Source organism: Athene noctua, chromosome 5, assembly GCF_965140245.1.
Source record: "Athene noctua chromosome 5, bAthNoc1.hap1.1, whole genome shotgun sequence".
Lineage (NCBI taxonomy): Eukaryota > Metazoa > Chordata > Aves > Strigiformes > Strigidae > Athene > Athene noctua.
This window is the reverse complement of record NC_134041.1, coordinates 60,922,232-60,944,637: the sequence shown is the minus strand read 5'-3', so window position 1 is coordinate 60,944,637 and position 22,406 is coordinate 60,922,232. Positions and strand designations below refer to the sequence as shown.

The window sequence follows — 22,406 nt, the reverse complement described above, 5'->3', positions numbered from 1 at the left end:
GTTGTACTGTACCAGGCATCTATTGCCCATACTAGGTTTTAAACATCCCATAAGTGTGTGACCAGCAGCACGGTTATTGCTCTGTGGGCCGTGGAAAACACCACAATGCCTGATGGAAGTGAGGAACTCGTTATAATGGCTTAGAGTTCGCTACGGTACAGGTGATGTTGTTTGTCTAAAACATTTCCCTCAGGGCTTGCAGAGTTCTGGCTTTTTTCCAGTGCCTCCAAAACCTCTTGTGAGAGAAGAGTCTGTTAATGAAGCCAACCTGCTCTTCATTTCCTTCTATACCTTCCATGTCCGATACGACGGGGTCACCACGGAATTCAGCGCAAGCATTTGGAGCAGTCGGTCACAAGCTGTGACTAGGAGAAATATCCATGTGAGTGAAAAACCACATCACGACCGTGATTCACTTCTGCATTATTAATCTTGAACTTATTAATTCTGCCACCAAGTATCTTGATTGCCATTTTTAAATGCAGCCGAAAAGCCAATTTATGTAGCATGAACCCAGCTTAAAATGTAGAAATTTTAAACCAGCTGACAGTGAAAGCCTACATTACTATTTCAGTGAGAGACGTGTGTTGCTGGAATGCATGCACATCATCAAATTATTAAGTTCAGCTTTGAAACCATTTGTTTTAAATAAGGTGCACATTGACTCTCTTTTTTGGCTGGAGTGGTGATATTTCAGCTGGTTTTCCCACTCATAACAGTGTCGCAACACTACTCATTTCTGCTGCCCTTTATAAAAAGCTGATAAAACATTTTACCTGTATGTTTCCTACAAAGCCAAAATATTTAATCTTAGTCCAATCAGAGGAAGAAGCTTTGTTGTTTGGAGCATAGTATCCCTGATGAATGATATACTTTGGATAAATTTTTAGATATGGATAATAGGAAAAAACAAAAAAAGGGTGCTGAGATGCTGTGGGTTCCCACATAACAGCTACTTCAATGCTTTCCAGAGAAGTTCTTCTGGTTTTCATGTAAATTACTTTGTTGACAAAATCCACGCATTTGAATGCCATTGCTTTCATATGGGGTGGCCAGCATGTTCCATCTCAATTTAGCTGTGAGTTCAATAAGCGGCTACAGTAGCAGGAGCTCTTGTTTTTCCACTGTATTTTATCGTATTTATATTTTACAAAAATCTCGGATCTTGATCTGCTTGGGTAAATTGTCTGTAGAAAACAAGCAGCTCTCTACAACCAACATACACTTTTTTCCTACAACATCATGTCACGGCAACTATGGTAGAATGCTTTCACAGTTGCAGAAACATTTGCAAGAATTCAAACAAGCAGAAGTTCGTTGCATGAGAGGACAACCTTCTCTGCAGGTTGTAGTCAAGAAGCGAGGTGAAGTAATATGAATTAACCTTGGGGGCTGTAAATGCCTGCTACGACAGGGAGCTGAGGTCAGCAAGCGTGACACTCATCGGGGCTTAAGGGACCTGTGTTCTGCCGCCGTCTCTTGCCCAGACCCTCTGTGTGACCACATGCAAGGTGCTTCTCCTTACCCCGGCTCTCTGCCTACCTGGGTCTGTACATCAGTCAAGCTTTATGTTGCTCAGAGACTGCATCACCTCTCACCGTTCTTGCCAATACTGAGCAGTACTAAAGGATGCTGCATCTGCACTACTAGATACTATCATCAGGAGTAAATAATGAATATTTTTAAAGTTCATGAGGACAGGAAACGCTAATGGCTACTTCTGTGAAATTACTGAGCTGTCAACATAACCACTAGCAGCTAACTTTGCAAGAGAAGGTTAAGTGCCTACATAAGGCTTTTTCATGCCTATATGCTTTTAACTATTGCTGAATGCAAAATATACGAGTTTACTGTAAGGTTATAAACTCTGCAGGAGGATACTATCAACTTAAAGGTGTGCACATATTCCCTTTCACATGTAAGCACAGAGCAGTCCAAAACTCAGAAGGCAAAACAAGATTTTCAAAAGCTTTCAGAATTTAATCAAGCCATTCCTATAAAGTACAAATTTTGGTCATCAAATAAGGATACTTAAGAAAATGTGAGGTGTGCTTGCTTTTAGTGTTGGAAAGAACATGATATGCTACAACAAAGAAAGCAGTAATAAAATAAAAAAAAAAATCACAAGAAACAGAAAGAATTCACCTGGATTACCTAATTTTGAGAAGAAAGATCTGGACATAGTCCTGAGGTTTTCAATCAGCCAAAGTCTACAGTGACTTCAAAGGGAAATTTGCCTGCGTGTCAGCTATAGGAATGTTCCTTGATCTCCTTGGACATTAGTCTGGCATTAATCATGACTGCTGCATAAGATAATTAATGATGACATGCATTTTTTTACTTCCTTACATGCCACAGCTAATTGAAGAACCAGGCTGAAAAATTAGTCATAACAATTAAATAGGGGATGATTCCTGAATAATTAGGGTAAGTTACTGTAGAATACACCGATCCATGTATTACAAATTACTACTAAACAAAATCTGCTGATTTATACACAGAAAATAAAAACCACATGCAGCTCTACAGCAGAAGAGAATGTTATTGCATACTCTATGTTTTCCATGTAATAGAAACACCTGCATTAATAACCCTTTATTAGATCCTTAAGCTCAGCTGCTTTACAGAATATAGGTCTGTCGTAGAAGAGATTTTGACCATGAAAGATTAAACACGTGACTCAGATGTGCAAAAGCTAACTGGGAGTAGAGACCATTCTCCTGTTCTCTAGCCTCGCCTATCATGACTTACATTGATGAAATAAAACCCAGTGTCTTATATGCCAGTGCTGGGATACACAACTCAAAATGGTGCTTGGTGATCTGTTTCAGTCTCCCAAGTCCTTTCCTCTTTCCAGGTGCAGGGTTTACTTATGGTTACAAAATTGCTCACCTGCTTACTGATCCCAGGCCCATCTTAAACAGCTGCAGGTTCCTGCTATGTCTCCCAGACCTGGAAGTTTCTTGTTCTCCAGGGGCTGCACAAAGGGGCTGTAGGACTGAACCCTCCTGCCTTGCCCTCCCTCCCCAGGCTGCCAGGGAAGGGAGCTGAGCCTATGCCAGAGGGTACATGGCACTGCACCACAGCAGTGGTGATGCAGCAGAGGGAAAGGAGCTTCCACCATTCACCCTGCCCAAAGACCAGTTCCAGCCTCCTCTCGGGGAGCTTTACTCAAAATTACAGTGAGCTGCAAACATTCCAACAACTCAAGACACTGGATGATCCCCATGCAGCTCAGTGTGACTTGCAAGCAAAGCCAGGGAAAAGAAACAAGAGTCAGATCCACCAAGGATTGGATTTCAACTTTAATATTCAGCCAGAGGAAGGGGCAGGGGCTGCACAGCTCCTGCTGTGGAGGACAAGCCTTGAGTCACAGCTCAGTCTTTGCTAACCCCTACAGCAGCAAGATGGGGCTCTCCTGAAACTGTATTTTCTCTGCCCTGTGGAAGCAGGGTAGTAAGTCATCTCTGTTTGGCTTGCTTCTCTGTAAGAGACTGCCGAGGTGATGAGTCCACAGCACTTGGGAACACCTTATAGCCCCTGCATGGCTGCACAGCAAGGTGATGAATGTTTCCATTCTGAATAAATAGTGACCAGAGAAAAAGACCATTTCCAAACAACTTCTAAACTGAGAACAGCTAGGCAAAGGAATAAGCCTCTGCAATACTAAATGATGCACAATACTTCTATATATAAGAAAGTCTTCATGAAAAACATGTAGTATAACACCACAGGAATACTTAGATAGCTACAGACAGGAACATTTATAAATGTGACAGTATGCCCACAAGCACAGGTCAGATCCCATCACTTCTCACTACATTGTAATCGTTGGCATATGGATTACCCCTGGCCAGAAAGAGAGCTGCTTGTCAAATAACACTGCTTCATTTTTTAAAACAAGGTAGAGTCAGAGCACAAACTACCATCAGGTCTATGCCAGTTGTTGCAGATTTTGTCATGGAAGTCTAGGCATTTGATTATGTTTTAAATATCCAGATACCATTCTGGTTAACTAGACTGATTCTTCCTATAGGCAGGTTACTCTTCAGTGATGAGTTAAAGATGAGTCAGTCTAAAAACAGAGGTTCAAGATCCTGCAAGAATGGTAAAAACAGTAAATGGAAAAGTTGAGGAAAAAAACTCAAAAAACATACAGACTTCACACAGTTCTATGTCTCCAGTTGTATCTGCCTACTTCTCAAAGGAATACAAAAAGGTGTATTTAGCGTTTTAAAGAACATCAGGTCTATAAAGCACGTTAGCTGCAGCTCAGGATGGAAAACTTGTAATGACCTTCATGTTCTTCACAACTCCTGGCTTTGGATGAACTTCTTTCAGGCGAGTCTCTATGCCCACTCTGCCATACCACCTGCTTGCTCCAGCCTGAAAAGGTCACAGATGCAGACAGACCACAGCAAACTGTATTTGTGATCAATGTGCTAACCCCATTGATACAAAGTGATTTTTAATGTTTCCGCATAAGCAGTGAGCTGGGCCTTTGGCTTATTTGTCAAAAGTGAAAGGAGCTGGCACCCAAATATATTTTCTTGTGCTTTCAGCTTAGATGGAAAAAAAAAAAAAAAAAAAAGGACATTCATGGCCAGTGGGTTCAATAGAAAAATAATGGTGATTTCACTGTGTTCCATTAGATAAAAATTAATACCACTGAACTTGAACTGAGCCTTTGGCTCCTGATCAAGTTCTGAGACTTCCTTCTTTAGAAAACAAAAAAAAAAGCTTCATGCAGAAAACCAAGACAGTGGAATAAGACAGGAGCTGTTGGTAAGATCACCACAAAGCTGCATCAAGCCAAAGAAAGCTTCTCTCTGATACTGAAAAGAATTAATAAAAATTACAAAACCTGAGGTTATGAAAGAGAAGAGGAAAGTCATTCCCCTTCCTTCAAATCCAGAGTGAAGTACAGAGAAGTACAGCATCAGACTAAGCCTTAAGCGGGGGGGGGGGGTGTTTGAGGAAAAAAAGAGGAAAAAATTATCACTAGATCTTTTTAGTGACTCACACCAAGGAATACTTTTTCAACTGCAAAACCCTGAGGTAAGTAGGTAGAAAAGAAGGGGCACATCAGCTGTGGCTCCTTTTGTAATAGTTATTACCAACTGACTGCGGCAAATGTATCAAGCAGGGTTTGTGGTGTAGAGGATGGCTTAAAATGGAAGAGATTAATATTTTATACGTTAGAAGTATCACAAAGATATTTCAAATGATGGACAAAACACGCAAACAAAAACACAACTGTGGCCACTTTTAAAAATCTATTTTAAAAGCTATTTAAGAGCTGAATTTGTACCCACTGAATACTGTTGTGGAGTACGGTGGCATTAGACTAAGACAAAAGGTATAAGATTCTAGTCCTAAAATTAATAGCTGTGTTTACAAGCTCTTTAAGATGCTGCCTATTTTTACTCTGTGAATCATTGCCCTTCTTCACAAAGTATATTTCATTAATCTTAGCAATGCACACAAATCTCAGCAGAGTTGCTCTGCTTACATACCAAATCTGAAGTTCTAAGTCTAAACTATTTGTCATAGTATTCAACTTTAATACAATCTGTATTTATTGGAAGATGCCATTTCCTCACATTCTCTTAAATCAAAACAACTGATTCCTGTCAAGCTGTTCCTCTTCCCCCTCCCCAGGGCAAAACAGTAAGACTTACTAAAAGCAAAATTCACCCCTGTGCAAAATTATGCAATCCTGAAAACTAGCTTTATCCTCCAGCTGAACTTCATCTACTAAGATCAAAAGAAACTTCATCTGCAATGATAAATTAGAGAAGTTCATACATTGCTTGTGTTGTTTAAAAACACACATTGTGATTTGTTATCAACACAGATTAAAAGATCCAGTGGTAATAGTGCAGGCCTATGTTAGTGAAGTGTCTGCAAATCTCATCACATTTTTAATGAAACAAGCAAAACCTCCTTAAAAACACAGTCTTCCTACAATTATCTGCTGAAATTAGGTGCCAGGCCCTCTAACTACTTACATAAAATGCAGCTTTCTTTACGCAAACAGGCAAGAGCCTGGGATGTGATGCATTTACTTTCACTGACGAGCAACTGCTCTGATTGCCTCTGTCAACAAATTGTTCACCTTATGGGACTATTCATGTCTGAAATTTATTTATTTACCTGCTTGAGCGTTTATAGGATGGCATCTTCAGCTTACTCCTGCACTAGCAGATTCACACGGGCAGCACTGCAGCCTTCTATGCTCCCTCTTTCAAAACCTGACACTGCATCATAGCACCTGAGCGATAACCTCAAACTTGGAGATTAACAAAGGGCAAAGATCTGAAATGCTGGGGTTTCAACCCCAAGCCCCCAATTAAGGTTGACATCTGGGTGATTCCCACAGCCCTTCCCAAAGGGGGGTGAGTTTCCCTTTAGGCTACCCCCCAGGGTGGGGCCTTGCAGACAGAGCCATTGGGTAAAGGAGCCCCAGGGGTCCCGCAGTGAGTAACCCAAGGTCAGGGCTCCCACTGAGGGATAACAGCTGGGACCATTGCAGGAGGGGCAGTGTCTGTGTGTGAGGGGGATGCCCTGTGCAGAGTTCCCTGTTGGGAAGGATCTCCCGCCTCCCTGGGACTGGGCTCCACTCAGGTCTGGCTTTTGTAAACGCGGGCTGTGGAGAGATTCAGTGTGTGGCTTCCTTGGTCTGATGTGTTTGGCTTGTTGACTCTGTTGTCTCCCGTCCCTTCTACGGCAGACTGCATGGCACCATTTATCCCACCCATTGCTGGTCGTGCGGTGTCACTGTTGGGGTCAGTGGGATTGATGTCAATTATGTATAATCTGACCAACTTGTTTGTCCCCCCAGCGCTCCCCCATGGACTGACCCTTGTGTATCAAATATAATTTGGTTATTGGTTCATCTTTATGCTGGCTGTGTCCTTTATGCTAGGCCTTATAATTGGCAAAACAAGATCAAAGCTTCACTGCCCACCCTCCTCAGGATCTGGCCCTAGAAATGTGCCAGACCTCTCATATTTGGCTCTTCCTTGCACAGAATATACATTTTAACAGAGCATAATATCCAGTATTTCATTCCCAATTTTAATTCCTTTTCAACTCATTGTATTTAAAAACCAAAATACTAAAAAAAAATACAAAGTATTTTTGAAAATTTAGGCCAAAGACTCCAAACAAAAGCATGCTCTGTCTTCACCTTGTAAAATATTTCTGGGCTTCTAAACAAGTTTCATGCCTTCACACATCTGGTAAATGTTTGCTTAAAAATATATTCAAACAATCCCTTTGAAAAGGATCTGTAACATATAGACCTGAGCTTCATTTTGGAAGGGTCATTTACATAGCACATCCATAAGTTTTAGAAAGCTGCCTTCTATTTATTCTAAACTTTCCAATTACCAGTTTGTTTATACCAACCACCACAAGGAGGTCCTAGAGAGGTCACACAAGAAATAATATATTTCTCTATCTGCTTTCCCAACTATGCTCATGGAGCCAGGGTTTACTTCCTTCACTTGACTCCATGAATAATCCCAGTGTCACAGTATTATTCAACCTGTAGGCTGCTAATAAGCAAGAATAAACTATTAGCAACTTGAAATCATAGCAAGGTTAAACATTAAAGCATTGTGCAGGCATATTACGCCATTACTTTCGGGCAATCTGTTTGTAGCGCAGACTGCCACGAAAGGGTGGTCATAGCAGAGCGCAGCTCGTACCTGTGCTACACACACTGGCATTCATTCAGGCATCGAATATTTATGATAAACGGTAAGAGAGATGTGTTTCCCATGAGAGCTGGAGGCAGACAGCATCCCAAAGAAGGACGAGAAAACAATATGCTGAATCCATCAAAGTTTGTTACTTCATAGACTTTTCACAGCCAAATAAACAATTTGCAGCTGGAGGTCTGTATGAGCCAGAATAACAAACGTCCCAAGACCTGCTAGAAATTTCAAGTTAGGGTGTCTGATGAAAGAGGTTGATCCTGTGCACATATGCATGGACAGAGGTAAGTATTTAGTGAACAGGTCCTGAAGAATAATTACCTGAAACCACTTCCCCCCCAGGATTGGCACAGTTTGGGGGCAGAGTGGGAGATTTGGGTTGGGTTTATCTTTAATCACGTTATGGCCAGTAGTCTACTGGTATGTATCAGGCTCCTCCGTGGCATTAGAAGTGATCACTGACCTTACGACAGCCTCAGATGGTCAGAGATTTGATGAGTAAATTTGAACAGTGCCCATTTTAACAGTGTTCACCTGGGACAACCCTGATTTTTTTTGCCAATCCTCAGATGTCACAGGGATGGCTCCTTCGAATACTGCCATCAGCTGGCAAATTCCAACATTTTCATTCACAGGTTTTTGCTTTTTTTCTCCACCTCTAGAACAAGTTGGCTCTAGTCAAAGCTGCTTGGGCAGGTGACACTTTTGAAGAGTGTTTTTCTGGCAGTGCCCTTCACAACGACTCTGAAGAAACTAAACTGTTTCAGGAGAGGAGACCCTGTTGTGAGTCAGTAGCCACTGACAAGATGGGAAATCAGGGATAAGAATTTGACAGGGGACCGAGGTTGCTACTGGGATGCCCCAGAGATCTGCGACAGGACTCAGATTATTCAGTGTATTCATAAACGGTCTGAAAAAGAGATAAATAGCAAGATGACATTTGCTGCCAAGATTAATTTTTTCAGGACTGCTCTAACAAAAACAGCCTGCGAAGAGTTGCAGGAGTATGTTGCAGTATTGAATCACTTAAGAGTTAGAACAAAAAAATATTAAATTCTGTGTCAGCACAGTATTGCACATGAAGGAAAACAACTCTTGCTATATACACCAAATGACGGGCTCTAAATTAAACATTGCAGCTCAGGAGACGTAATTTCTGAGGCTGCTGTCAGTAGGCCTAGTAATGAATACTTGTGACAGTGGGGAGAAAAAGCAAACAAACATCAAGTTAAGACTGTGACAAGAACGAAGTATGAAGTGGTCAGCACCACTGTGCCACTGCCCATGGTGCACACACACGATGTGTAGTTTCGGTCAGCCATTTCAGAAAGGATACCTAATTAGAAGATGCAAAGGGACAGAGATTATAAGACTTGGAACTTTCTTCCTGGACAAAGACTACTAAGGGTTATAAAATCATGAATAACCAAATAGAAATTAGGGCAGAAGCAATTAAATCAACGCATTAAAACCAAAAACAAAACAACAAAACACAGAAGTATTTGATTGATTTGCAGATAATTCCCTTTCTTTCCTCTCCAAGAGACTTCCACATCTTCACAACGACTGCTTTCTGAGGATGCCAAAACGTAAGTCATACATCAACTGAGAATCCCTCAAGAAGTACACATGTGGAGAAGTTTGCATGCTTTTGTTACATGATGGAACTCACTGCCACAGGAAGCTGCTCAGGCCAAAATGATAAATGTGGTCAAAAAATTGATTAAATAAATTCATAAAGGACAGATCCCTCTAAGTACTATAGGGCAAAGCCACCTTCTGCTCAGGAAGTCCCTGGAGTGGGAGGCTGAAAAAATAGGCTTGGGGAAGGACTGTTCTATCCATGCCTTTCCACAGGCACCTGCTGCTCCTCAGTGTCAGTCAATGACACATGGCAAGAAGCAACTTTTCTCCAAACATTTTTCTGCTCTATTACCAGCTCTCCAAACCAGAGAGCTGAAGGGTTTTAGTTTTTTGTTTGTTTGGGATTTCTTTTAATTCCTATGTCTCTCATTGAGCAAACAGTGAAAGATGATGCACACACTAAATGCACAAGGCTTCCAGGAAAGGTGTATTGTAACCCTGAGAGAAGCTTACATCATATGTAAGTCAACTGGATAGTTCTTCCTAGAACTCAGCTGCTGGTGAAGTAAACAAAGCACAAACTTTCCCAGATGAGTGTTTCATGAGGAATTCTCAGTTAACATCTGATTTATAACTTGGCATCCTTAGAAAATGCAAAATCATGATTCAGAGATGAAATGTAAATGTGGAATTGCTATGGAGGGAGACAGAAAGGGTTTATTCATAGATTAGCCCAGACTCCTGTATCTGTAAGCTTTTTCACTGCTTCCAAATGTTGCACTGGACAACCATTCTTCTTTTAATAGTAAAAAGATTAAGGCTGAGTGTTCAGATAATCGTAATTTTCCAGAACTATTAGCCAAGTGAAATTTCCTCTGCAAAACTTGCGGGGTGAGCAACTGTATTTTTGCGTCATGCTTCGCAACAGGAGAGTCAGGTTGTTCCATTGGATTTCTGCTGGAGAAAGGTTCGCCATGCAAGTAGCACGATTGCTCCTATAGAAAGCAACCCTGTCGATTTTTAGTGTGCTTATCACTAGAATCTCTCCTGCTGGACCAAAGGCAACCAACTTCATAGAGACCCAGAGCACTGGAAAATAAAGAAATAGTCTGTAACAACCAAAACTAAAGAAGATGGAAGAAGCTACAGTGGCTGAAAGGAATTCCCAATCTAATCATCATCCCCAGTAAGAAATAAAACCAAACCCATGAGGGAACAGAAGGAAAGCAATAGGAAGATGAAATCAGGAGGAACCTAAGACAAAATTGAATGACAGGCATTGAACAGCATCAATATGAAATATATATATGTATCTTACACAGATATTTTGGCAACCTTGGCTAAATGATGATTTAGCATAGCACCCATTCTTTACAACTCATCTGCCTGTTGTAAAGTGTCGGTTCCCTTGCACTGCCTATGGGAGTATTCTGACAGAAGGGTCACCCATTGCTGTTGTTTTCACTTGGCATCATTGACATGTTCCCTTTGTTTCTGAATCTTTGCTTCCAGCTGCATTTCTCTTTTTTTTTTTTTGGTACTTTTTTCACAAGATAAGATTCTCCACCAGTGCCTTCCGCAGATGCTGCCAAGTGAACACAACTGTAACGTCACAGAGTTTCTCCAATCTCCTTGCCGTTAGTCCTTTCCTGGGACACACTAGATGGCTAGATAAGACTTGAGGGAGTGCGCTTAATCAGGCAGAGTCTAAAGCTTTTCTTGTAAATAAAGACTTCACATAGCATCATGAAGGTCTCCATAACACATGCACAGCGTGGGGGAAAAAAACCCCACAACTTCAGTCATTTTAGATAGGAGCCTTGTCACACAGACTAAACACTGACCAAAGAACAACTGAGGATAACACAAGAGAGAAAATATATAAAGCCTTAGCTGTGTCCAGTAAACTGACATTTAATCCAATCTAATTAAATATGTTTTAAACAGTACATCAAAGACTTCTCAAATTCAAAGTTGGTGTCAGAAACAGAGGACAGAAAAAATAAACTAGAAAGATTAGAAAAGTGGGAAGAGTAAAATATGGGAATTTTGGTCTAGAAAAAAAAAATTAGACTACTGCAACAAAGAGAAGAAACAATTTATTCACTGGAAGAATGAAGCTAGGAAAAAGGGAATGGTTCAGGAGCACTGGGAGCTAGTAAACAGCATCCCAGGAGTCACTGTGCTACATGCCCACACAAGGTAGAGGTTGGCTCCAAGCAGTTAAGCAAAAGAGGTACTGTACCAAAAATAAGGTAACTTCTAGAACTTGTAGCATAACCTCAGCCTGCCAGGAGAAGCCAAGTTCATAGTGAAATCATGCATTCGGTGGGATCCAAGATAATAACCAACGCAAAAACAGCTGCTACTGCTTGTCAACTGCCTCTTTGGCATCCTCAGGACAACTCCAGAAAGAGCCTCACTGATGGAAACTACTCAGAAATACTCTGATGTACCCCCTTCAGTGCTGCCTCTTCCCCAGGGCCCTTCCGTTTGACCAGCTATTTCAGCTGGTTTTGAGGTGGGCTGGGGTAAGGAGCAGATTCAGAGTGTCTGCACAGCCAACTCTGTCCCTAGACACACCTCCTGGGAACCCACCGCTGGGACTGACCTTGACCTGAGGACTGATTGTACAAAATTTGAGGTGGACCATCCAAGCTGACACGCTGGAAGAAGGAACGAGCAAAACCTGCTAAACTTAGCAAGATTATAACTGATGAGAAACAGAAAGTACCTGGAGAATGAAAACTGTACAAAAGGGATTAGGTGAGTAAGGAATTGAGAGTAAAGAAAATTTAAACAGAAATATCAAGATTTCTTAGACTACAAGAAAAAACTTCAAGAGACCAACACATAAATGGTGCCATTTTTATATCAAAACTGTTTCAAACCTTAAAATGCATGGAGAACAAGGGACAAAATGACATAGTAGGCCATTCCCAAAGACTGCTACTAGTTTTATCTCAGTTATATTGGTGCAGTTTGACTGGCTGGAACAGCACTGGAGCAGTGAGAACTGACAGATCCCTGAGCACAAGGAAGCTGCATTTCCAAGCACCCAGTGGACCCCCCATGAAGTTCATGGGGGGACTCATGCACACCTCTAGGTGTGGGAGATGATGGATATACAAATTTTCCATCCTTCACTGTGCCACTGAGAAGTTAGCTGTGAACAATTATTTTCATCCTAGAGCACAGCCACCCTTCCTTCATTAATATTATTTGTATTATTCACTCCCAGGTCCAAATTAAGTCTTGAGAACTTATGTGTATTTCTACTCCCTTTAGTCTGCCCTTCTTTCCTGAATAAATGCTTGTGACAGCTTTTCAGCTATATCTGGAGAGACATTATATGAACTAGGAGCAGCTGAGCCAATTCTACAGACTCTGCAGCCTCATCCATCTTCCCCCTCACCTGTGTTTTGTTCCATCCTTTCATTTTAAGAGGCAACTCATGGATTTTTATATTTTTTTTTCAAAATTAAGTAAAATACCCATCATCTTTGCAATATTTTCTTTAGAATGTTTACTTTAATTTTGGTTTCCCTGCCTAATCTCTCTCACAAAGCAGTATGCATTTTTAAATCTTCCAAGCAAAATAATTACAAAGATAATCCAGCTGAGTGTAATCAAACTGCAGGGTTCTTTATTTTCCTGGCCTTTTAATTTAATTTCACATCCTGTGGTCTTAAAGAAATATTAGGATTATATCATCTTGTTATCATTTAGATCATGTGCCTGTAAAAATAAGGAGCAGTCAATTCTCTTCATACCCACTGCCACACAGAAAACTAATACAGCGCATAGAATATTTCTGAAATAGAGATCCAGGGGAAGATCTCATAGATGAGCGCAAGTTAGATCCTTAACTCCCATTTTCATTGATAAAAAAAAAGGATGGAAGGGTTGTATTTCCTATCCAGAACCCTTGTTTATTTGGTTGGATTTGACTAATACTTTATAAAGACAGTAACTGCTTTGATAAAATAATTTGCTTTTAAACTTTTTCAGTGCACCGATATGGATCTTGACATGATTTTGTGAATATTACAGCTATGGAAACAGTCCCATTGACTTTAGCACCACTACCTGCACTTAAATTAGAGCTTCAGTAGCTTTCTTTGGATCAATACAAACCAGAAGTCATTCACAGAGTAATAGTGGCATAAAAATAGTATAGAAATAGTATAGGAGAAGAATCAACTCCATGCCTAAATACATGTCAGCCAAGCAATAATACTACAACTTCTGTCTCTACACATGCAGAAGGACCCTGACTACATCCTAGCATTCAGCTTTTATGAGAGTCAGAGCACATGAGTATTAGTAAGTCTGAATACACGGTTGCAACTTCAGACCCTTCACTGCAAGCATCAAAGTCCTCAGCACGCAGATGTTCGTCTTCTGAGTTGGGGAAAGATAAACCATTAGCAGATCTTAGTTAGCAGAGCAGTACCTGGAAAGGGAGCTCATCTTCCAAGAAGCAAGACCGAAATGATGCAGGGATGGGGGTTTTTGTTTTGGGTTTTGTTTGTGGGTTTTTTGGTTTGGTGTTTGGTTTTTTCTTTTTCTCTCCAGCAGTAACCCATTGTACTATCTGAAGGTATAAAGGAAAAAGGAAGCAAGGTCAGCTACTGAACAGGTATAACATACCCCCAGGGCCTGGAAACAGCAGAGTCAGAGCTGTTGCATTCCTCTTTAGCTGTTTCCTCTTCACTGCCTTCAAAATGGGGCAGCGCACACCCATGCACCGACTTACTGGTGCCAAAGGCACGGACACTTGTGGTGGTGCCCAGCTCAGGGGGAGACTGTGGTTGAGGCTTTCACTCTGGAGCTGTTCATCACAGACACACGTGTGAGTTTGGTCCAAGTGCTGTGGCCTGGCGACACTCTGAGTAGAGCATCCCTAAAACCACCTCTTTCAGACATGTTTGCCTAAATTACCTCAGAATATTCCTAATTAATACAAAAAGCTAGACACAGTCACAAAATTGTGTCTATGTCTTGTACAAATACTGAGAATTATTTTCCAAGTGGACAGTTTCAGCAACACTAAGTTAAAACCTTCTCAGAAAAGGAACATATTGATAACAAAGACAGGCAGTCTCTTCCTAGATTTATTTGCACTCGAGGAAAGCAATCACATGAGATTAATGGAGCAGCTGTAAGTAGCTCTATTCAAACCTCCATAGTTAACATTTGTTCTAGAAGTTTTACTAGCTAATAGCTTCGATGTGTTAATAACCTGAGAGACCATCACAGCTCAGTACTAAAATATTTTTTTAAATGCCTACAAACCCAACAGGCTAGATAGCAATTAGGTCATAACATCACAGTTCCACAGCAGCCACACAAATGAAGGGCCATAGTCCCCCTTCAGTAAGGAACTTTGGGTGGAAGAGCTCTTGGTTCCTCCAGCTCTGCCGCACCCCAGGACCTGCTGCCCATGACTGCAAACTGGTGCAGTCGGGCACAGGGAGAACCCCAGAAGAACAGAGTGCCCCCCAAGGGCAGTTCTAACTTCCTCTACATCAGCCCTGCTATAAAAAACCAACCAAACAAAACACCAAACATGGAAAGGGATTTCAAGCCAGTTCTAATACACACACACAGAGACACACACACTTGCTCTAAGCTAGGTATGGCTACAGAAATAAGTCCTTTCTGTAAAAGGAGATCTTGAAGTCATCAGTTATACATTCATTTCACAAAGGCCTGAAGAACGCTGTTTTCTGAATTTCCTTGATTAAAATACAGTGAAATATTCTGGACTCTCCTGGATATTTTTTTTTTCCCCCCCGGAAAGAAATGGTTGCAGGCTTGAAAAGAAATCTCCTTTTTTTAAAAAACAACTGCTTAAAAGCACCCTGTTGCATCTGAAGTAATGGCTGATTCCATTCTTGAAATATTTTTTAAAGCTATTGCAGTGGTGAGAGCTTCTCTTGAACTCCAAAAAAGAAAACTAAACTGAGTCACTGCACACAAGCTTCCTCCGCTTAGAGAGACAACATTTTCCTTACAAAGCACTTTGTTTTCATATCAGGGGATGCAGGACAGGACCTTAGATTCTGCATTCAAAGCACTGGTTAATGAAGTCGCTAAAGTTAAGTTGCAATAATCATATTCTCCACAGGGTTTTGGCTGTCACTATAGTCACCTTCTTTCTTTCAAAATATGCTTTTCATTGTTCTATGGCCCTTTTTCCAATTGCTCTGCAGCCAAGTTCTTGGAAAGCAATCACGCTTCTTGTTTAGGATTTATTGCTAGTCTTTTGCCAACAAGGACACGCACAAATCTTGCCTGTGATCATCCTGAAAAAGCAAGTTAAAAATATAGCAATTTATGAAGAGGCACATTTTGCATGTTATATGGCATCAATGTGCACTCATCACAAAATTCTGAGATATACATATAAAGGTGTTGCCCCTCTTGGCTAGACTGATCAAAGGCTCTGCCTGGATGCCATAAAAAAGCTTATTTTATAATTCCAGTCTACCTAAAAAGGGAAAAAAAAATCATCTATTTGCATTGTGTTTTAATGGTTGAAAGTTGATTTTTTTCTTTCCTTTTACCAGGTTTACATGGTAAACTTTGCACTTTAGAAACCCCAGGTCTGAGAAAAACAATAGTTTATTTTTCAAATTGGCTGTTTTAAAACCATAACCACGATGACTAATTTAGCTATCACTAAAAATCTGAAGTGGTGGAAATTGTCTGTTTGCACAAATTTGGAAAGGATTTTGCCATTTCAGAGTCAAGTTCTATTTGGGTTTTAAAATGCATTTCAGAAAGCTCATGTCCACAGAAGCAGCAAGTAACAAGAGGGAAGAGTGCTCCTATGGCCAGGAAGGAATGGATCATGAGGAAGAGTATCCAGGTGATCACCATGCCTTGGTCATGCTTATTTGACCATAATGTTTGTTTTTCATACAAACATCACAGTTTAATCATCAGCCTCTCTGAAAGACTTGTCTTTTATCGGCTTATTGTTTTTGACAGGCAGGGGAAATGTCATGACCCTCTGGATGTGTTTTAAATCTTCTCTGGGTTAGGGCTGTTAAAGTTCCTCTGAAATGTTGGGAGACTCAGCCCTTGATCTTTCCTGGACCCCTCCATTGGCTCCTTGGTTCTAATGATGTCCTCTGTCAAGCAGCCTTAAATTGGGAAAATTAATTTGGATTCATTCACCAACTGGGATCCATCACTAGCAGCATGGTGTATCTCCATTACCAACAGCAGATGATTCTGTGGTTCAGACATCATTGCTGAGATGCAGAAACAAGAATGCTCATGAAAAAAATCCAGATAAATGTTTCACCACCTCATAATTTGGGGGTCTTACTCAACCCAAAATTATTTCAATTATTATTTTGCTTTTCTTTTTATTATTCTCATCTTTCTTGTCTTCCCTTCTCTGTTTATTCTTTTCCCCAGGCAATATGAGATAGTCCTAGATACCTATTTGGTTCCTATAATTAAACCAGATGTATTTTCTATTCAGTCCTAAAAGGGACTAGTGATTTGTGAAATGGGATTTTGCACCCAAGAAATGAGAAATTATAATTGAGGAAACCGCATAAATTTGTTCCTAATAAATTATAAATGAACTTTCAAATGCAATAAACCTCCATTTTTAACGCATTCAGACTGGCAGACTTGTGAGTATAACAAGTAACTCGTGTAATTTTGTGTCAAAAAACTTCACGTTCTGCAAAACGATGAAGATTTCCTGAAATTTATTCTCTGTTCAAAATTATTCCATGAAATGCATTTTTGATGTGAAATGCATCTATTCTTTTCATTGCTCTAATAAGATTACTCATGTATCACATGGCATCAGTTAATTCTGGGTGTGCTTCTCGTCATAATCCTCAGGATTCAAGTGCAAGTATTTGTACAACAGTTATAAAACTTGTTTCCTGGTATTTCAGCTAAAAAGTTCACTTTGAATCGGGGCTTGCTTTAGTCCAAACTTAGTCACAAAGGAACTTACACAAGGGACCACAGAAAAAAAAAAAAAAAAATGCTACCAAGGCCAAAGCAAATGAGTTGCAAAAATTAAACCAATATTTGCTAGAAAATGTTTGTGGTGGTCACTCAGCCCTACTTCTGAGTCCCTTACAAAAGTCCTCACCGCTGGACTCTGTGTTGCAGTTCTACCTAAACCTCGCTTTGAAACTAATCTGAAATTTCCCTTTTGCTACTGATAGTGAGTTTGTGTTCCCCCTGCAACTCTGATAAAAATTTGCTTTTGCCAACATCTGCAGAGTGGATCCCATCATTTTCCTTCTTCTGATGTTAATTACCACATCGCAGGCACCAACCAGCATGTAATTGAGCTAATACAGCTTTGACTTTTGATTTAACAAGTGGAAACACACATGCACATCCTTGGCTTCGGCTACATGTTCACCCAGCTAAATCTATTGATGGAGCCTGCAGGACCTGGAACAAACATTTTTAGATACCATAATCCTCAATATATTAATTATTTTTTACTTTTGGTCTTCCATATGCTGTCCATCATCTTCCTCTGCAATGACATCCACCTACATTACTCCCCACAAATTTTAAAAATACTTTACTCACAGCGGCTTGCAGCGATAACTAAAAATGTGGAAGCGTACGCAATACAGGCATAATACTTGTGGCTGTGATGTCAGGTACATAACTTGCCCCCTGTTCTTCATTTCAAAATATTTCACACCCCCTCCAAAAGAGCGTTAAAAATAAATAAGCACCAGGCCTCAAAAAAATGTTGTTGCAGCCTCACTTGCGGTTAAAAGAAAAGTTGGAATATAGTTTGGAGTAAATCTTGATAAAGTTCTGCCATTTGAGTCATAGCTAACAGCTTCTTTAATGTGACTTTAACACAACAAAACAGCGTTGCTGTTATCATCTTGCTGAGAATGGTAGGAAAGGGCCATAAAACCGAGTGGCACACTTAAAATTGCTTGCAAAATATTGGCGCTCTGAAAACAACACACAATAACTGTAATTAATACCAGTCCTTTAAAGTATTCCTCACGTCTACTGAAATCTAAACTAGTATTGTATTCCTGGTAGCAACAACCGAATCCTAAACAATATTAAAAATGACAACAGAAAATAAAAATGCTCCATCGGAAGTCAGAAAGTTACAATTCGCTGATCTGCTGAATGGAACAACACCTTTGCCCTTATTATTTATAGAGCTTTTTTGGGGAGGATCTCAGGACTTTACTCTTTAGCTAAGCCTCACAAGTTCAACAGCCCATGAGTTATATAAACATTATTTTACGGTTTGAACTATTTTCCCAGCAAAAGGATCACTCCAGGGGAGGACTAGTTGAATTATTCCTTTTACAAAACCAATATTGCTTTACTGGTGCTTGCATAGCTTCAGAGTGAAGTCCACCCGAGCGGTCCCCGGCCTCGGTAGCTGTTCCAGGCACTTCAGAGGACAGGGCGGGGGGGGGGGGGGGAAGAAAAAAAAAAAAAAAAAAAAAGGCTACAGGTTATACCGCACCTAAAAAAGCCCAGTCTAGTAAGCATTTTCAGGGACTAGAAGTTTGAATAAAGGCTTGGGAAAGGGTCTGTCGTGAAACAGTAAGCAAGTAACTACATACATCCATAAACCCGGGTTGCAAGCGGCAGCAAACGCTCGCACCCCGGCCGCGATGCTGCAAGCGGGGGACGTGTTGCTTGTGCGCGGCGTGTCCCACCCAGCCAAGCGGGCTGTGGGGGGATGCTCCCGGAGGAACAGGGAGCCCCGAGCCCCCGCCGCGGGCAGCGCCCGGCTCCTCCGCGCCCGCGGTGCGATCTCCTTCGTGCGCGGAGGGAGGGCAGCACGTCCGTTCCCCCCCCCGCCGCGAAGAGAGGGGGGGAAAAACCCCGCGATCCCGATCTGCCGGCAGCTGTCGGGGCTCGGATTTGCAGGTTTGGGGGCTGAGGGGGAGATGTTCGGGAGAGCCCCGCGGCGCGGCCGGCACCCCAGTGCATTTTTAACGCGCACGGTGCGGAGCGGCGGCGGCACCGGCATCCCCCGGAGCATCCAACCGCCCGGCCACGGCGGCTGCCGCGGGGAAGGGCGGCGGAGGGAGGCGAGGGGGGGAGGCAGCTCCCCAACACCCCCCCACACACACACCAAGTCCAGCCCAGCGAGCCCCCCGCCGCCAGCCCCGCTGCCAAGCGGGGTTCCCCGGGGCAGCCGCAGGCTAGGGGGGGGGGCAAACCCCCCGGCCCCTCCGCCCGGCTCCGGCTGGGGACAAACACACTCGCAACAATGGGCATGTTTGCAGCAACATGATATCACCTAATAACGCCGAATAAGGCAATGACTGTACGTTGGGGCGATCCGAGCCTGCCGGGCTCACCACCCGGCGCGGAAAGCTATTTGCAGATTTGCTAAGCCCTTTTGAATGAATGCATCTGCAGCTGACCTTTAACAATAGACGCTGAAATAGCACAATCTGTGGGACCAGATTTGAGGGGGGGGGGGGGGGGTGGGGGTGTGTGTGTAGGGGGGAGGTGGGAAGAGGGAAGGAAGAGATGGGTGAATATTGTAATCTCTGCAATCTCATTCACTTCCTTTCCCAAACCTCCGCACGCAGCGGGGGAAAGCGCTATTTTCCTTTTCACTGGGGGTTCTCTCTCCAACGACCCGTTTTTCCACGGCCACATGGGCACCCCGAAAGCCGCCGCCGGCAGGACCGGGCGCGCAGCCCCGCGGGCATCGCTCCGGCGGAGGGGCGACTGCGACAAGGATGCTCCAGCCGCCCCCCCCCCTCACCTCCTCCTTGCCCTGCCCTCCCCTCCCGCCGCTCTCTCACCTTCCCTGGCTTTCAGCAAGACGGTGTTGGCAACGATGTTTTCCAGCTCCATTGACGAGCTCGGGCAGCGGAGGCAGGCAGGGCACTGCAGCAGGACGTCACTCCCGAGGTGCGGAGTCTCTGGGCGACCACTCGCCTCCTGCCCCTAGCGCCTCATCCCCCCGTGCATGATCCCTGCCTTCTTCCTCCTCCCTCCTCCTCCTCCTCGCTCCCCCGGGCGGAGCCGGCGCTCCCCGCGCTATCTGCTCCCGCGGCGCCCCACTCCGCTACTCCATCCTCTTCCTCCTCCTCCGCCCCGCGGGCTCCCCGGTGGTTTGAGGGCTCGGGCGCTCCTGCCTCCCTCCCCCGGGGGTGTGGCACCGCGGAGCGGCCCCGCAGCCCCGCGCAGGCGCCATCCCCGCCGCCGCCAGCTCCGCGGGGCCGGGCACGCCGGGACGTGTAGTCCTGGAGCGGCCCCCACCGCACCTGGCGCCGGTTCCGCGGCCGCGCAGCGGCCCCGCGGAGGGGCGGCGAGCGCCCGCCCAGGGGAGGGAGCGGGCGCGGAGACGGGCCGGCCGGAGCGTCCCTGGGCGGTGGGAGCCGGCGGGGGGTGAGGAGTAGGGGGGATGGGGGGGTGAGGGGGGTTCGTCGCGGCGGGGAGGAGCGGGAGGAGGCCGCGGAGCGATGCGCGGAGCGATGCGCGGGGCTCCCCGCGGCGCGGCCCGCGGAGCCCTGGGGACGGGCGCCACCCCGCGGCGGCGGAAGCGGCCCGGCCCCGCACCCCGGCGGGTCCCGGTGCTCGTCCTCGCCTCACAGGTGCCCACACCCGAGCGAAGGAATCCCCCCGAATCGGCAGATTTCCTCGTTCATCCCCCGCCCCGCGCTGCGCTGCGCGCACTCCTCCTCAGGCTGGAGACACGGGCTTCTCCCCTTTCCGGGGGTGCTGGAAGTACCCGAGGGAATCCCATCTTTTCTGCCACACCAGGGTTTTTTATCCTGGTAAGCAGTTGCGTGAGACATCAGCCACTTGTGGAAAGTTTGTGAATTTTAATTGCTACATTACAACATAAATTCTCTTCCATCTCTATAGGACAGATGCTCATGTCAGCATGATTCTGATTTTCCTGGCAACAGGGTAGATTGATTCAGCAGGTCAAGCACAGAAAGAGGAATAAAACGGACCCTTTACTCTCATTTACACTCTTCCCCCATCTATATTTGTATTGATTAAACTCACGTGAAGCAAATCAAATTAACATGCACTTTCAAGTGGAGCACAGACACTACTTTTTTCTTCTTTTTTTATTGTACTAATCATATTTCTATGACCAGGTAGAAATGACTTGCAATTGCAGACCTTGCACACTGCCTAGAACACATTTTCTGAACACAGGAAATAAATGAGAAATGCATTTAATGAGTAATACCTTTGGCACTCGGATAAAATGGCTACAATAAATGCCTTTTGTACCCGATTAAGTGTCAAGGGTTAGAACTTTGAAAGTTATTGTGCATAGCCGGTGGCACTGCTACGTACAATCTTCCACATCCTCTCTCCTATTCCTCAGAAAGCATTCAGCCTCTGGAAGCCCTGCCATGTTGTTGTTCCTTTCCCTGTAAAGCCAAGTTCTATATAGCAGCAGTTGTGTCTGTAAGTACCGGAAGATTTTTCTCTGATTAAATAATTCTTAAGGGAAAAATTGCTTCCTGGAAACCAGAGCCTTAGCACAGAGATGAGGTTCCTAAGGAGTGTCTGCCCTGCTTGCTGTTTGACCACTTGTGTGCAAGAACTGATGCTGCTTGCAAGCAGAGCACACGACACTCAGGTTAGAAGCACATTTCACATCCCTGCCCAGCCTCCTGCTAATGGTCATCACAAGGACCCACCAGCATCACAGCATGGCTGCTGTTGGGAGACACAGTTACACCTACGACGTACAATGTTTTTAATGCTACAAGGAACTCCTCTCTCCAAAGGAGACATGAACACACATGTCTTGGTCTGTATTTTGTGAAGCAGCACTCGCTGCAGCAGCAAGCTCAACTTCTGCTGCCAGCACTGGGCTCTCAGTGTGCCTGCCACGTGTCAGGCCAGCCTGCAGTGGGGAGGGATTTACCTTCACGGGAAACTCCACAGGGAGCGCTGACTGTCTTTGGTGTGTAACTTTTGTACAGGTGCCCAAATGAAGAGGGCAGATCTTGAAGATCTTGAGCTTGAGATGCACTTGGAAATTGGCATGTGAACCTGAGGGCTCTGCTGCATCTCTTTTATCTAATATCTATGTATACCTCTACATACTCAAGCAGT

General features: G+C 43.6%; 1 protein-coding gene across 1 annotated transcript in view; it reads right to left on the bottom strand.

Moving 5' to 3' along the window:
• The window catches only part of GRK5 (G protein-coupled receptor kinase 5), a 165,672-nt gene extending 145,250 nt beyond the window's left edge, over positions 1-20,422 (bottom strand). The window contains exon 1 of the mRNA XM_074907830.1: positions 20,120-20,422. Coding sequence (XP_074763931.1) covers positions 20,120-20,171 — 52 coding nt within the window. The 5' untranslated portion in view covers positions 20,172-20,422. The remainder of the gene's footprint in view (positions 1-20,119) is intronic.
• Between the last annotated feature and the right edge of the window lie 1,984 nt (positions 20,423-22,406).